Here is a 16,653-nt window from a genome sequence, read left to right as displayed (position 1 = left end):
GATACTGCTGAAATTGTTGATCTATTGTAGCCTTATTGGAGGGACACTAGTAAAGACATCGATTCATAATATGCCACTCTGTAGAAACAACCAGGTAAATTCAATCGCGCATTACCGTGACTCACATAGTTCTCTAGATCAACAATTACACATGCACTCTAAGTAGCAAAATCATAAGGTATAAATGTCTCAACCTTCTCAGTGCACTGACGTGCCATATCAAATATGTTCATTTGCCCATTCAGTCACGTAGGTACTACGACACCAGATATATTACTTGCAATCTTTGACATTGTTACAAATGGAAAATCTAGGAAAGAGAATGTTGCTGCCATTACAGGCAGCTACAGTGTGGTACATCTCTGATTAAGCTAGTACTCCTAGATAGCTGCTTATTAGCTTGTTGTTGGAGTAAATAAGCACGATTGCAGTACAGGCAAACGTGACAGGCAGTGTATTTATAATCTTGCTACCCTCTTTCAATCAACTCATGCAAAGCAAGTAGAGTATTTCATATGGAGGATCTTCTGTGTGGACCTGAAGGAAGAAAGACAAAGAGCATATCGCCAGCTACACTGCATGCAAGATGTGTAATATGTATTGGAGAGTTTATCATAGTAGCAGCAAATTACAAGTGTTTCACTTGCCTTGACGTCAAGAAATATAAAACACTAATCCAAAAAATCGAATGTGTCAGCGAAAAATATTTCTTGTAATCACAATGCAATTGTGTAGCAGGTGCGCAACATATCAAGTCAGAAACAATAGTATCTAATAGATCTATACAAACCATTACGTTCAGTGAGTACGTTAAACACAGATGAAAAATAGGAAACTAATGAAAGGAATTTTCATTACAAACTCTATTGACGCCCAATACTTCAAGCTATCACTCCGACGACAGCAACAATTTGGCTGGCAAATACAACTAGACCTAGTGCTGAAGCAGCGTTTGGCTCACGCTAACATGCCTGAAGAAGACTACTGCTGTGTGCTGCTAACACAGCTGGGAGAGATTCTTAAGCCTAAGCTATAATAATAGCCCACTAATAGCACAAGTGAACTATTTCCTCTCCAATCATTCCAGAGCAGCAGCCGCAACCACCGATGTGTACTTGAGGTATTCGTAATACAACAGCAAAACTGACGCCTTGAATAAAGATAACGCGATGATATGAAGCGCCACAAGTACGATATTAACACAACTGCTTCCTCCATTTTTCATTGTCTACAATACGGACCAAACACGCGATCAGTGCACGTGGGGGCTGTTCCGAACTTAACGTGTTCGGTAACAATAATTAGCAACATAATGTCTTGTACATAACTTGCAGAAAAGCTCTGGAAATGTGGCGAATCATTTCAATGTTTCAAGCCCTCTTAGTTCATAAGTGCGCTACACGCAATGTGCAAAATTTTTCAACGACACCGCGGAAGCTGTGCCTGCCACGATACCTGATCTTGTTGGCTCTCTAAAGGCTACGGAGGAAGCTTAGCGCCGCTTTCACTAGAAGCGCGACAAAAAAAATGCGATGTTTCGGTCAGACATATTGTCCTAGGATTATTTTCTGATAACGTTGTCTAATGTGATATGAGCCATATCTGTTTCGCCGGTAATATAGGTCTCTAAAGTCTCTGTAGTGGTTAAAACTTACGCATAAGCCGTCTCACGGTGAATGTAGACGGGAATTCGTGTAGCACTGAACCCATCGATACAGTGGCATTTCGTGCTGTCACCGTGTAAAAAAAGTTATGCATAAGGCATGTACTGCAGCAGGACTCCTCTCGTGCACTTCCGTAAGAAGTGTCGGCGCGACCACGGACTGCCACCACGAATGGTGTGCGTTGCCTCCGAAATGCGTGGCGCGGCTATGCGCATGAACGCTTTCGAAACGCGTCATGACGCTACTACGCTCCTTTCACGCACAACGCTCTGGACGCTCTGCACTAACTACCCTATTTGTACAATTGTGCCACACCCCTGATTGTAACGTGCAAGTATATGAGCACCCAAACATAAAAAAAAATAACTAGACACCGATTCTACAGCGCACATCAAGGAACGAAGCCTGAGTGGATGCGAACCGTTTAGAAACAACTTTATGCAACACACAATGGCACACCGACTCACACACCGCTGTATCTTAGCGGATAGTTGCCATCGCAGTGTGACATGCGCTACCGAATACAGACAGCTATTTTCAGTTCGATTGAATGTATTACAAATGCCGCACGTACAACAAACTTGAACATGGCGTCTGCAAGCTGAGGCACAAACAACAGCGTTTATTCTATGGCACTGTATCTAGCTACCTTGCATTGAGCCGCTTTGTGTGATTTTTTTAGTAAGTACCACCGAGATTTTTATATTGAGTAGAATTAGTTACGATTGTAACGTGCATGCTTACTTGGATGCACTTGTTATTCAGAAAAGGTGCACGTTAGAATCATGTAAATACGGTAGCGGCACTGCCTGAACAACCCGCGCGTGTAATCCGAAACGACAAGCGTTGCGCGTCGGTTCCTGAGAACCCTGAGAATTGTTCATTCATTTGCCGCGCAATCGGCGGCACATACTCAGTGACTGAAAATGACCGCATATTCGTTAAAGAGCGGCTCATACACTGTTCATTACTGGCGCAGCTCGCTAAAGTGTTGGCGTGAAGCACGTTCGCAGAAAAACGGCACATTCACAGATCATTTCTCGCATCCGCTGATCAACTATCGAGTTATTGTGCCTAACAAACCCCCGTAACGTGAGTGCGATTCGGCTTCGAATTGGTTAAGTTTATGGTATCTGCTTCGTCATCTTAGAGCGCCACACACTCAGTAGCATATTATGCTGTGGACGCACGTTCTCATCAAGGAAGTTCACTACAAAACGGCGACCATCCACTGGCACATACACAGTGACTCAATTTTCCATCAAATTGTTTCACTCAAGACCAGCACAGACCGAATGGCACATTGACAGGGCTCCGATTCAGTGTCGAAGAGTTTCATTGAATAGCGGTAACTTCCAAACCCCCAATTACAGTGACTCATGAAGGCGCGAAGAGGGTTCGCTGAAGAGGGACACGTTTGTACACACTGCCACACAGTCAGCGATCCAAATTTGTCCGATGCTTGGTTTCGAACCCTGCTACTTCAGTACAGCTGCGAGCTCCGCTACCAATTCGGCCATGCCCCATATAGGAGGGAAACCGACGCGCATAAAGATGCACGGATAGACAGCCAGCCACTGGACAGTGCGTGAAGTGCCTTAAGAATGATAACGAATTTGAATTACTTTCCTATAACGTATCGCTTAAGTTTACGTCTTTAAGACCTTTGATTTCTTTTATGATTATGTGGCAATCAACCTCTTCCACGCCAACTTTGCTCAATGGGCATTTTCAACTGGTTATGTGCCGCTTCTAACTGCAGCTGTTTCCCGCAATTTTTGGGTCACTGCGTACGTCTCGTTCACGGATGGAACTGTAACGCCGACTTCGGCCACTGAATTTTGGTCACAGAGCAGAGTCTGCTCTTCAATGGTAAACACTGCAATGTGTTGCCAGTGCCGGGTTGAATCTAATGCACTTCTTATGTGCAGCCAGTGATGTGTGAACATATGTGCACACACACGTGACGCGTGTGTGCACATATCTTTTTTTACGGCGGGACCACTCAATGACGCAGTGTGTCTAGTGGGAAGTGCTATAGAAAAGCGAGGCCGCAGACACGCCTCATGTATGAAGATTTTGTGCAGCGTCAATACAGCGTGTCGCTACGTAGCTCGTAAACTATCTTTATTATCGTGGACAATAATTGCAAGATGGGTCCTGCTGGTATTCATATTCTCCAATTTATATTTTATAGGCATGCATTCATTGTGTGCATGCATGGTTGGCATGAATAAGTGCGTCGATGAGCTTTGAAATTTCAATTCCTTCTTTGAACCATTCGAGGGTGCAACTCTTACAAAGAACGCTTTATGTCTTTGTAATCTGTTGACTCGCTCATTTCTTTCGAACGTTGAAAATGACGGTGTACAACATTTGACATTATTTTCTCACTTTTCTTTTAGCGCAAAAGAAGAAGAAATACGGTAAGCAGATGTTGCATATTGGAAGCCTTTCTAGTTGTTATATTCTGTGTTATTCATTGACAATTTTCGTAGCTTTCACGTTCTGCAATATATCGTGCTTCGAATTGCCTTTCAGCAAGCGTAAGTGTGTAGTTTGTATGATATTCATTGCTGTTCAGAGCAGAATGATGTATACCCATAAGTACGCATGAACATATAAGTAAATGTTATTTAAAGGAACTTCACCAAAGACAACAAAAAAATCTAGAAATATACTACTATAAAAGCGATCTGTTTTATCCCATTATGTTAATCCCAACATCTGCAGAACGTTTCTTTGTTTGCAAGGTCTTGCCCTGTACGATGAAGTAGTGTTTCCTGCGTTCTGACAGCAATGAAACTGTTTCTCGAGGTCACCGTTATTGACCATGCGCTAAAAGAACGTCGATACAGCGTCTTATTTGGCAAAATAGATATAAACAAGTTTTCTCATGACAGACAATAGACAAATGCGGTCTACTGCATATTTTGTTTTTTCATCGCTTGCTGATTTTCTTAAGACGCTAGTATTGATTGAGCAATAGATATAAAATTACGCACTGCTCAGTACATGGTCCTTTACATAGATCTACTATTTCGTTTCGATTTTTTTGCAATTTAACTAGTATACCTTCAATGCTTGATCATCAATCACGTCCTTAACAGATATATGACAATATTTGTATTTTGTAACATTTACTGAACCACAGCAGTCCTTTTATTGTCTCCACCGACAACACAATCAAGTATTTATAACGCTGTATAACGTGACCAGAGTGAGCCCGCATATCGGACATGCATGATTCCGATAATGTTGCGGTGGAGAGAGATAACGCTGACTTTTCGCCGTGATATCGAGAGACTACAAGGACAGGTTCTAACTTCTGGGCGGCTAGTTGACCCTGATTATAGATCTGTTTTAAAGCAACGACTTACCCAATGAAATTTCTTCTAACATTTATCTCTTTGCCGATGATTGCGTTAGTCTTCGTGAAACTTCTGACGCCGATGATACTAACATTCTGCAAAATGACATTAACGCTGTCTGTAACTGGTGCGACTTGTGGTTAATGAAACCAAACCAATCTAAATGCAAAACCATGCGTGTAACCTGCCGTGAGCTTCCTCTTCCGACCTATTACCTTAATTAAACTGCCATGGAAGCAGCTACATCATACAAATGCCTAGGTGTCCATTTAACCTCTAATCTTTCCTGGTCTTTACACATCGACAGCATAATCAATAGAAGTAATCGCATGTTAGTTTATATCCGTCGAAACTTCTCTTCCGTTCCGTCATCATTAAAGTTATTTTGTACAAGACGCTAATTAGGAGTAAAATGGAATACGCTTCATCAATTTGGGACCCATATGCTGAGACACTAATCCAGTCTCTCAAACGTGTTCGAGATAATGCCTAGCGTTTCATCCTAAGCAAATATAACCGCACCGCTAGCGTAACCTCTATGAAAAACATCCAACTTCCACCACTTCCTGGCTGGCTCTGTTTCATACAATATTCTTTCATAATTCATATCTGTGCGATTATCTTATTTCTTCCCCAAACTACATTTCTCCTCGCATTGATCATCATCACAAAGTTGGAGTTTTGCAGTGTCGCACTAGAGCTTGTCATGAGTCTTTTCTTCCTAGGACGTGTAAAGAATTGAACCACCTTCCCGCCGCGTTGATTGCTATTGAAGACCAGGCACAATTTCGTACGGCCATAATCAACACCATCGCTTCGGGCTTCACACGTCTATGACTACATCACTTGCTGCCGTCTTTGTTTTCTTTGTTATGTAACTTCTTTTTATCCCACTCCCCTTTGTAATACCTGTGGTCTTGAGGGTATAATAAATGAAAAGAAAAGTTTTCCTTCAAAAAAGGCGGGATGTGTATAGGGTCATGTATCGCTCCCTTGTTGTGCGATTTATTTTGGGCTTACCTAGACAGGAACGTCATGTCACGGTTGGGCAATACAAAAATTCAAAAATCCTTTCGTTATGTCGATGATTTCTTGGTTCTGTTTAATTGTGAAGACAGCTGTGTGGGGACCTCTGTTCGTCAAACGTTACATCTGTTTGAAGCATGCTGACCTGCGCTCACAGTCACGCATGAGCTTGAGGTGAATCGGTCACTCAGGTTTTTAGATTTGAAGTTATCTTTTACCAGGCAACATGTATGCTGGATGTACGGGCCGCGAGCTAATAAGCCTCCGTTATCCTATGCATCTGACCATTCAAACCTCGTTAAGAGGTGTATCGTTCAGGCTTGCTTGCATAATGCACTAACGAAATCCTGTTATTATTTGATAGAACCTTGTTTCAGTTCGCATACAGCTTGGTCGAGGGCGGCAGTGTACCCGAGCAACCTTCTTGTCTCAGTCTCGGAGAGCTTGCGTAGTAAGTTTAGCACCGATCCTCACAGCTTTGTGCCTCGGGTACATGATCAAAGAAACAAAACAGCTGTTATCCCGTAAATTCATGGAATCTTCCACAAACTTAAAGAAATAGGTCAAAGAGCAGGTATAGGCGTTGTTTTCTCTGCTCCAAAAAAAACTTGCCCAGCTTTGTGTCAGAACCAATCCTGTTTCTAAGGAACGTAGGGTTTGCAGTAGTAATCATAGAGAAAAGTATACAGTTTGTTCTAAAGGTGTTGGGTATATGATACCACTGAATTACGGTCGGTCTTATATAGGGGCACACAGGTAGATGTCTCAGCGTTAGGTTACAAGAATACAGCAATAAAGTGTGCAAAGTGCGGGAAGGGTTTATAGGTGTTCTTTGCGCACAATGCGGCTGTATCCCGCTTTTTGAAAAAAACACAATCTTGGCTAGGCATTCTAATGAATGCACCAGGCGTATCATTGAAGCAGCAGCGATTGCCGATGGTGGCTCAGTTAGTAAGGCATCAATTGCATAACAGACAAAGAACTGGTTTTTCAGAGGTCGCACATGCGCTGTCGTTCATCTGAGGTCATGAATTTTGAATGAATACTCATTTGGGGTTGGTGCTTTGTAGGGGGCGCTTTTGTGTTGGTGTTTCAGTGTATATATATGCTTGTTTCTCAGTATAAAAATCAGTTGGAAGTCAGCGCTTCTCTTCGTCGTCCTTCTTTCCCTCGTCTATGTATGCGCTGTAAGTGAAGATTGATCCCATTCAGACGCTGGAGTCGGCTCCTTTTCTCCTACCCCTTCCGTTCACTTCGACGACCGTTGTGCCCCGCGCAGTAATCAGCAGTAATCAGGTTAACCACGTCGTCTCTCGTAGTCCCCGTCACCTGTGCGTTACACTTCCCCAAACCGCCACAGTTTCACCACTGACGTCGGCAGGGTTGTCGTCCCCTAGTCTGTGCCGGGGAAACGAATGGCCGCGTCCTCCGGGAGGAAGGTTACCTTGTGTCGAACCGCCGAAAATACCCCCCGCGCTCACCGAGAAGACGACATGATGACCACGAATGATAACGCCGACGAATACAATATGATGACGACGAATACTCACGCCGACGACGTTGCCCGTGCCGATCTCAGCATTTTGGTGGATGGACATCACATCACTGCACTTGTTCCCACTGGCGCCGACTTCTCGATCAAGCGGCAAGAGCTGTCCGAACGAATTGGGAAATTGAAGACGCTGTGGACAAGGCCCTACATCCGAAATACCGATGGTTAGCTAATGACACCAACGGGAACACGCACCGCCCGAATCCACTTCGGTAACTCTAGCTTCCTTGCCACTTTCGTTATTCTCCCCGATTGCTGCAAAGACCTTATCTTGGGGATGGATTAACTGTGAGATCACGGCGCAGTCATAAACATTCCGGCACGTATGGTGACATTTTATGCCAGTCCACACAGCGACACGATGAATGACGGGCAACATGAGCGTTTGCGAATCGCCGGCGATGTGACCATTCAGCCGCGATCCTGCTCCCTTGTATCTGTATCATGCAAGATTACCTACCATGGGGATTTTATCGTGGAGCAAATCGTCGCAGTATTGCTCACGCAAGGCGTCTGTAGCTGGAGGCGTAATCGACATTACTCATGGGCATGTGGAAGTCCTTCTCACCAACTTCAGCAACGAACACCGTCACATGCACAAGGGTACCACAGTCGCGTACTGCGACATCACCCAAGTTACAGGTTATTTCGCTCTACAAGCAACGACCGTTCCGCCCTCGAAGCCTTTGTCCGTCGACGTCAGCTTCACCCTCTCACCTTCCGAGCGGCAGCGCCTATTGGAACTGATACAGCAGTTCGAAGATTGCTTTTCGACTTTGTCAAAGGTCAAACAAACACCACTGGCCAAGCACCGTATCATCACGGATGAAGCAACACGGCCTACTCGGCAACATGCCTACCGTGTAGCCCCAAAGTAACGCGAGGAGATCCAAAAAAAGGTGCAGAAGATGCTCAAGCATGATGTGATACAGCCTTCGAAAAGTCCCTGGTCGTCATACGTGGCCTTAGTCAAAAAGAAAGACTGCAGTTTGGGATTCAGCATCGATTACCGCAAATTAAGCCAGGTCACGCGGAAAGACGTCTATCCGCTGCCACGCATCGACGATTCGCTGGGCAGGCTGCGGCATGCACTTTATTTTTTATCGATGGACCTACGAAGCGGGTATTCGCAGGTCGATGTCAATGAGATAGATCGTCAGAAAACTACCTTCTTGAACCCCGACGGTCTTTATGAATTTAAGGTCCTTCCTTTCGGTTTGGGCTCAGCGCCCTCCACTTTTCAGCGTCTAATGGACACCGTACTATCAGGCCTGAAGTGCAAACTTGTTTGGTTTATCTAACCGACGTCATAGTGTTCTCAGCTAGATATGAGAAGCGTCTAAGTCGGTTACACAACGTTCTGCAAGCTATACGCTCGGCTGGCCTGACGTTAAAGCCCGAGAAATGTCATTTTGGCTTCGCTGAACTGTGCTTGCTGGCCCACGTCTTCAGTCACGAGGCTGCACGACCTGATCTAGCCAAAATAGGTGCTGTGGCAAAGTTCACCACACCCTCCGACAAGAAGGCCGTGAGGCGCTTCTAAGGACTGTGTGCGTATTACCGACGTTTTATTGCGAATTTTTCATGTATTGCTGCACCGTTAGCACGCCTGACACGAGACGATGCTACATCTTTATGGGGGCGAAAGTGGGCAAGTAGCATTTACCGAATTACGCCAACGCCTGCAAACGGCTTCTGTTCTTGCGCACTTCGACGAAGATGCCCCTACAGCACTTCACGCTGATGCGAGCAATGTTGGTCTGGGTGCCGTGCTGGTGCAGTGGCAAGACGGTTTCGAAAAAGTAATAGCCTACGCTAGTCGAGCTCTCTCTCATACGGAGGAAAACTACTCAACTATTGAGAAGGAATGTCTCACCGTGGTGTGGGCAGTTAGCAAATTTCGCTGGTATGCTGGTATTTGTACGGCCGTTCATTCAAGGTTGTCAGCGATCATCATTCTCTTTGTTGGCTGACTAATTTGAAAGACCCATCTGGCCGTCTGGCGCGCTCGAATCTTAAACTTCAGGAGTTCGACATGACTATCATTTACACGTCAGAAAAGAGGCACACCGACGCCGACTGCCTTTTGCAGTCACCCGTCGACGATAAAATGGAGTTGGACGGAACATGTTTGGACATCGTTGACGCCATCCGACAGGAGCAGGACCACGACCCAGAGCTGCTCCTACTCATTCATTTCTTGGAAGGCCGAAGTAAAGACTTTCCATGACTATATTCTAGGAGACTACCGTCGTTTTGTCTCCGGAACGATGTTCTATATACGAAGAATTTTCTGCCAGTGGCAGAACGTACCTGCTTGTCGAACCGGCATCACTTCGAAAAGAATTACTAAAAGCATGTCACGATGAAACCACCGCAGGTCATCTAGGTTACCCGAGAGCATTGACTCAACTCTGAAGGAACTAGCACTGGCCGAAGCTACCCGCTGCCGTAAGGCGTCGCGTACAAATGTGTGTGGACTCCCAAAGACGCAAAGCGCCTGCTGGTAAGCCCGCAGGTCTCTTACATCCGATCGAGGTACCAGGCGAGCCATTCACCTAATTTGTAATGGGTTTCCTGTGCCCATTTCCAACTTATGCAGCTGCCAACAGATAGATCATTGTTGCCACCGACTACATGACGCGCTACGAGGAGACGACAGCTACCCAGCGGGGCACAACAACCGAAGCAGCTCATTTTTCATCGAACACATCGTCCTCAGGCACCGTGCCCTATAAGTAGTGAGGGAAAGTGCCTTCACTGCTGAACTTCTTGACTCGCTTCTCAGACTCAGTGGTGCAAGCCACCGGAAAACAACCGCTTGTCATTCCCAGACGAACGGGCTAACCGAGTGCCTTAATAAGACCCTCCCAGACATGTTATGCATGTATGTCGACGTAGAACATAAAAACTGGGATCAGATTTTGCCTTACGTTAACTTAGCCTACAATACCACTCGACACGAAACTACTGGAATGGCGCCGTTCAGCTTGGTCCATAGTCGCGAAGATAAGACAACGCTGGATGCCGTGCTGCCGCACGAGTTTGATCACCTACCTATCGACGTTGACGAATACACTCAGCCTGCCGTGTCTTCATTCAGCAACACCAGGATGCAGCACGGTACCATCTTCAACACAGGCCCGTTTTCTACACTCCCGGCGACAAAGTATGGGTCTGGATACCCATACGCCGTCGTGGACTCTCCGATAAACTTCTAAGATAGTTCTTCGGGCCGTACAGAGTGATCCGCTGCCTTAGAGACGTGAATTACGAGGTCGTTCCCTGCAGTGACAATAGCTCTAGTCGTCGGAAGCAGTTGCCCGAAGTACGGATCAAGCCATGTGGTACGGATCAAGCCGTACCTGTCCACCTAACTTTTGATTTTTTTTCTTTCTTGTATTTGTGTGTGTGTGACTCTGTCCTGTTTGTACTCTGTACAATTATCCTATTGTCCCACCTAAATTTTGCATCCGCACGATGCTTACTTGGGAGGGACGCAAATGCCGCACCAGTACTCTGATGAAGAAGAGGATAACGTGTATAGGCATGAGCGTTTTTGTCAACGCACAGTAAAGAAGAAGTCGCAGTTTCGCTCGGTATTAAAAAAGGCGATCCTCCGCTGTCCCTACTAAATAGCGATCTACGACCCTTGTTTTTGACGTTGTGGCACATATGCTAACAAAAAGCTCGGTTTTCTTTAAACGCCACTTACGAAAAGCTCCCTCCTAGGTAAAACTAGCATACAAATCCTTTATCAGGTCCAAACTTGAATACGCTTTTGCTATCTTTTGCCAGCATGAAATTTACCTTATTACCGTTTTTTGAAGCCGTACAAAATCGCACGGCTTGGTTCAATAACTCAGCATATTTTTACATCCGCGCATCATTCATAAAATCAGACTCTAGTTTACCAAATCTTTCGTGTGGCCGTCGCATCGCCAGTTTATCATTATATCAAGATTTTTTTTTGGTCCGCTCGCTATCGCACCCTACATTTCACCAACGCCTCAAAGATCACGTCGTACTGGTTTTTCATTAAGTGTCACTCGCGCCGAAACGCGCGCGCTGTCCCTTTTCCGACCTCGTTTTTCCTTCGTGTAGTCGTATGCTGCAACGACCTTCCTTAAGACATCACTGCCATCACCAGTTCACCTTCATCCAGGGAAGAAATGCCAGGAATTCTCTAACCTTCACTAATATTGTTTTAACTATTGTTGTAATCCCACCCCTTATGTAATACCCCCGTGTGGTGTCTGTAAGGAAATAAAGAAAAATAAACAATAGGATATTTTAGTTCACTTTTTTCTATTGTCTACAACGAATGGAATGACCCTGCAAATGGCATCATAACCATCACTAATAGATCCGCATTCAGACAAACTATGACAAATATTCTTAGTTTTGCATAGCCGTAGTGTTCTTTGTAGTTTCACGTCACTGGTGCTCATGAGTCATGAGTGAATACTCCTTTTGAAGTTTGTTTCTTTGTGCCCTATTTTACACAGTTGTAAACTTGCTTGAATGGTATTATTCCAGATCTCTCAGCATTCTTCACTTTGTACTGCTGTCTTCACTTGAGTTTGGCTTTGCTCCCTTTTCCTGACTTTTTGTTTCATTCTGCTGTTTCTTAATTCAAAAGTGCCTAGCTGCTCTATGTACCCATTTGTATTGTGTAGCTTGCATGACCCGTTCTATATAGACGCGAGGCCCTGAGAGTAGAATAAACGAAATTAAAAGAAACTTCAACTTTACATTTGTAAACCATTTTGTAGCGTAATTTTCTCCTCAGAAAAAAGTGTTTTATTTATTCATACTATGAATTGTGTCATGTGCCTTTATTTGCAAATTCCGATAAGACTAATAAAATAGAGATAAATAGCACATTGCCTTTCTTTTTTTTTTAGAGGACGAGTGCACTAAGGAAAACTTTAAATGTAAGTTGATATTGCATGCTTTTCAATTTTATTTACTTAAAAATGTATTTCTAAAGGGCAGGTTGCTCCTGAGCGCAAAGTCCTCTGTCTATACGTTGCTTAAAAACAATGTATGACGGTTAAATTTCGAAACACATTGCTACATAGAAGTAAACTAAGGAAGAACTCTTCGCATACTATGTTTGCAAGAATCACAAGAACTTGGGCTAGATGGAAGCCAATGCATCTAAAAATCTTGAGCCATTCCACTCTGCGTTGGTGGACAGACAGCGAAGCTGCTTGGCACCCTACACAAAAGTGATACAGAAATTTGAACAAAGGTATGGACTTTCTTACGGTCATTTATATATATATATGGGCATGTTCAGAGAAGAAAGGAAATCGAGGTCCCATGACCATTTCTTGTTTTCAATGAAATTTTTATATCTGATGGGCAAATGTGTCCACACCAAGGAATGAACCTTAGTTTTGCAAGAAACTTCGTAGTTTTCTCGGAAAAAAATCGTATGTCACAAGAAGTGGAGAACGTCGTTTTTCGACTTTGCAAAGTTGCAAGTTTGGAGCCTCACTGCATGCACAATACATTTTTTCCGCACATAATTATTTTTTCGTTACCTCTTTGCAACATGTACTATAAAACAAACAAAAAAAACATTTTTTGCTGTGTCAATCTTCTAAATAAAAAATCGCAAACTTCGCTTCCGGAGCTATTCAGTGCAAAAAAGGCACTTTTCAGGGCAGCCTCAGGGAAAGATGCGTAAATGTCTCCACACTTAATCTTTTTCTCAGTATTTTCCAGCTACATTTACTCACTTTAGGCAAGTTTTGTAGTTTTACACTTGACAGATATTTTGACTATGGCCTCAAATTTGGCCGAAGATCAAAAACGTCAAAAAGTGTCAACTTTGACTTCGATTTTTACAAAAAAATCATCGTTGAATTTCATTAAAATTTGCCTGAATAATCCCCAATAATCGTTAATTTTAAGGTATCAAAAAGGCATTGCATTATATTGTTTTAAAGTATAAAAATGAATACAAAACTGAGTTCATCTTTTTGTTATCTAGAGTTGCTTATTACTGCCTCTTAGAAATAGTAACGGCCAGAAATTTGTTTTAGCACTCACTGAACTTGGTTACATCTTATTTACCACAATATCCGAACCATCCTCAATGTTTGTAGAGCTTGTACTTGCTTGTAAGCGGTGTTCTTGATGCGTCAAAATGGGAATAAATTCGCGATTTCACCTGATGCCTCAAGAACTGGCTGGCGGCGGTCAAACGTTTTTTGTATTGCCTAAATTATCATCCTAAGTTACACTGGTACGTAATCGATTCTTTAAAAATATTAGATCATTTATCGGTGCTTAGAAAAGTTTTTATATATAAAAATGAATATTAATGTGTTTCTGAAGCCGACGTTTCCGCACCTGCATCTGTTTACCTCTGTGTTCAGTGGTTCAGTGACAGGGCACTGTCAGGAGACAAAACATCGTCTTCTGAGGGGGACAACTTATCTGCAAGGTTTTTAATCAGCAGGAGTTTTAATCGGGACACAATTTACAAATGGTACGCCGCTTTATGTGCAGATTGCAATTCAGAAAGTCGTAACAAGAAATAAATGGCAGCAGTTGACTTCGGTATGCACACAGTATATTGTCCAGCCCGAAGCACAAACCAGATCACAGTCTCTTCCATTCCGAAGCAGCGGTGGATGCCACGTAGGATGCACTGCCTTCATTTGATTGAACGTACTTCCACATGTGGAGTGTCTGAACTCCAGGCACTTTCTTTGCCGTTTTCCATTCTTCCTTCTTCATTTCGCGAAAGTCTGCAAGCTCATTCTGTGGGAGCTCCAGAATGGTGATGTTCTTAAGCGTTCCTTGAATTGCGTCCACGAAGCCGCTGGCTGTTTGTATGGTCTCACTTGCAGGCTTCCGCAAGTTGTGGTGTGATGCCCGATGTTTCACAAGCCCACCAACGCTGTCGCAAGCATTTTTGCCGTGTCCAGTGACCGAAAACATCCATTTCGTCTCTTGACATTCGCTGCGTTGTAGCTCATGAAACTGATATTTATTCTTGAAGTGAGCGGGAGCCCCGTCGCTCACATGTGTTATCTTGGTGTAGATTGGCGCGTTGTCTTCGAGGTGTGCTTTGATTTTCGACATAGCCAAACATGCATGAGCTGAATCATGAGCCATATCGTCGGAAATAGCGGCGTAGTTCCGAGTCGATTTTCTTGACGTGACGACGCAGGTAGACACGGTGACCTGCTTTTTCTGCCAATGGTACGCTTGTACTGCGTCTGGAAGCACAACTGTCCAGTTTTCGGCGAAATCAAAATGCAAAACAATTGCACCTCTCTCGCAGCTCTGTTTTTCTTCATGTATTGCTTTTGCTTGCACAGATCGGATATAGTTGTGGGGAATCCATTTCACGGTCACTCTTAGAAATTCTCTCATAAATGATGAAGGGGTCAGAGTTTTTTTAACTAGCTCACCGTATTCGCATGAAGAAATAAACACCTCGTCCTCGCTGCTCATATCAAAATTTTCCATAGTGAAAATGCCATCTTGTGGACAGTGCTCACATATCCTGAGGAAACATGATGCAGTAGGTTCCTGGCATTCTTCTCGCAAGGACCGCGTCATGAACCGTTTAGGCACTCATTCCTTCTCTCCCTTCTTTTCGATTCTCACAACATCCTTTTTGTTCGGTGTCTGTCTAGAGCAATCGAGTTCATCCATGGTGTAATATTCTAAAGCGGTGGTAATGTCTTCGTGTTGTAGCTTACATCTTGTATATCGCTCCTGTGTTGACCATACGCCTTCTTCATCCACCATCTTCTTCGATTTTTGAATAACGTACCTCGTTGCCTCTGGAATAACTTCCTGCACATATTTCACAGTTAGGTTGCGTGGTAGCAGTGTCAGCAGCTGGCAACGCTCTTGAAAGGACGTACACCTATTGTAGGCAGCATGTAGGTTGTCTTCCCACCTGCTGCATTGCGCACACTTTTCTTGCGACGCACGCGAAGTCTCTGGGATAATATATGCTGCCTGTCTCCCTGATCGTATTTTCGTCACCATAGCTCTGGCCACCTCTTCCTGCTTTCGCTTTGCATAGGAAAGTCTGAGGCGTTATTTTAGAGTGCTCGGTGGCTTTAGGGGCGAGATTTTGGAGGAAAGGCTGACACTGGAGTTTAAATTTTCTACGATTTCTTCTCCAGGGCGGAATTCGAATGTTTCCGTCGACTGCCTGCATATTATCTATGTCTTCCTTGAACCGACGGTAACAATTCTGACAGATGAAGTCACTTTCTCGTACTCGGAGAGCTTCTTCGGGAAGTGGGACTTTTTTGAGAGCAGCGACATTGAGTGTCTTTACACTGCGAAAATTACGTACTTTTTCAATTCTCTCTTTGTGTCTTTTTGAGTAGTCGGCACAAAACGTTCGCCGCGGAAATCTCTTCATGAATGCAAAAGCTCACCGCTTCCAAAGATTATCGTGGGACAGAACAGCAGGTGACGGATGCAGGGCCCAGGGCTGCTTTTCCAAAAAAAGGAGATGGACAGATGGATGGATTTTTAACACAGGCTGTCCGCCGTCGACAATGACGCTGGTTCGGTCTGGCGTACGAGCTGAGACTGAGATACCAAGTATGCTTGTCGTGGGAGCCCTCGAACGCAGAGAAACCACGTGAGTACAGAAAACGACCCCACCCTCTACCAGGCCTGCAAAACGACACGCGAAACTCGAGATCCGAACAACGTCCGCTCATCGGGACTGTCTCGGTCGGAGGTCCAAGGCTGAGGTACAACTGCCAGGCGTTCGGTGCGTTGCGATGGAAAGATGATAGCGGCGGCTAGAGCCTCGGTGCGGTGGCGGCACACATGGTGCTATGAAATTCAGGGTCGCGCCGGGCGTTATATAGCTATAGGAGCGGCTGCCAAGCGCGGTTCATCCATGGAGCAGCAGCAGCTCGTTAAGGGCATCTTGAGAGTAGTGACGGGTGCATTAAATGTTTGCATAAACGACCACTAACCACACGTCACTCCAAAATAACGTTCTCAAATATGCTTACAGTAAGTTAAGTCCCAGTGT

General features: G+C 44.4%; 1 protein-coding gene across 1 annotated transcript; it reads right to left on the bottom strand.

The window, feature by feature from the left end:
• Positions 1–14,231: 14,231 nt before the first annotated feature.
• LOC142588604 (uncharacterized) lies at positions 14,232–15,200 on the bottom strand. The gene has a single exon (XM_075700439.1). The coding sequence runs from the start codon at positions 15,198–15,200 to the stop codon at positions 14,232–14,234; it is 969 nt and encodes a 322-aa protein (XP_075556554.1).
• Between the last annotated feature and the right edge of the window lie 1,453 nt (positions 15,201–16,653).

Source organism: Dermacentor variabilis, chromosome 7, assembly GCF_050947875.1.
Source record: "Dermacentor variabilis isolate Ectoservices chromosome 7, ASM5094787v1, whole genome shotgun sequence".
NCBI classification, from domain to species: Eukaryota; Metazoa; Arthropoda; class Arachnida; order Ixodida; family Ixodidae; genus Dermacentor; species Dermacentor variabilis.
This window is presented reverse-complemented; position numbering and strand designations above follow the sequence as displayed.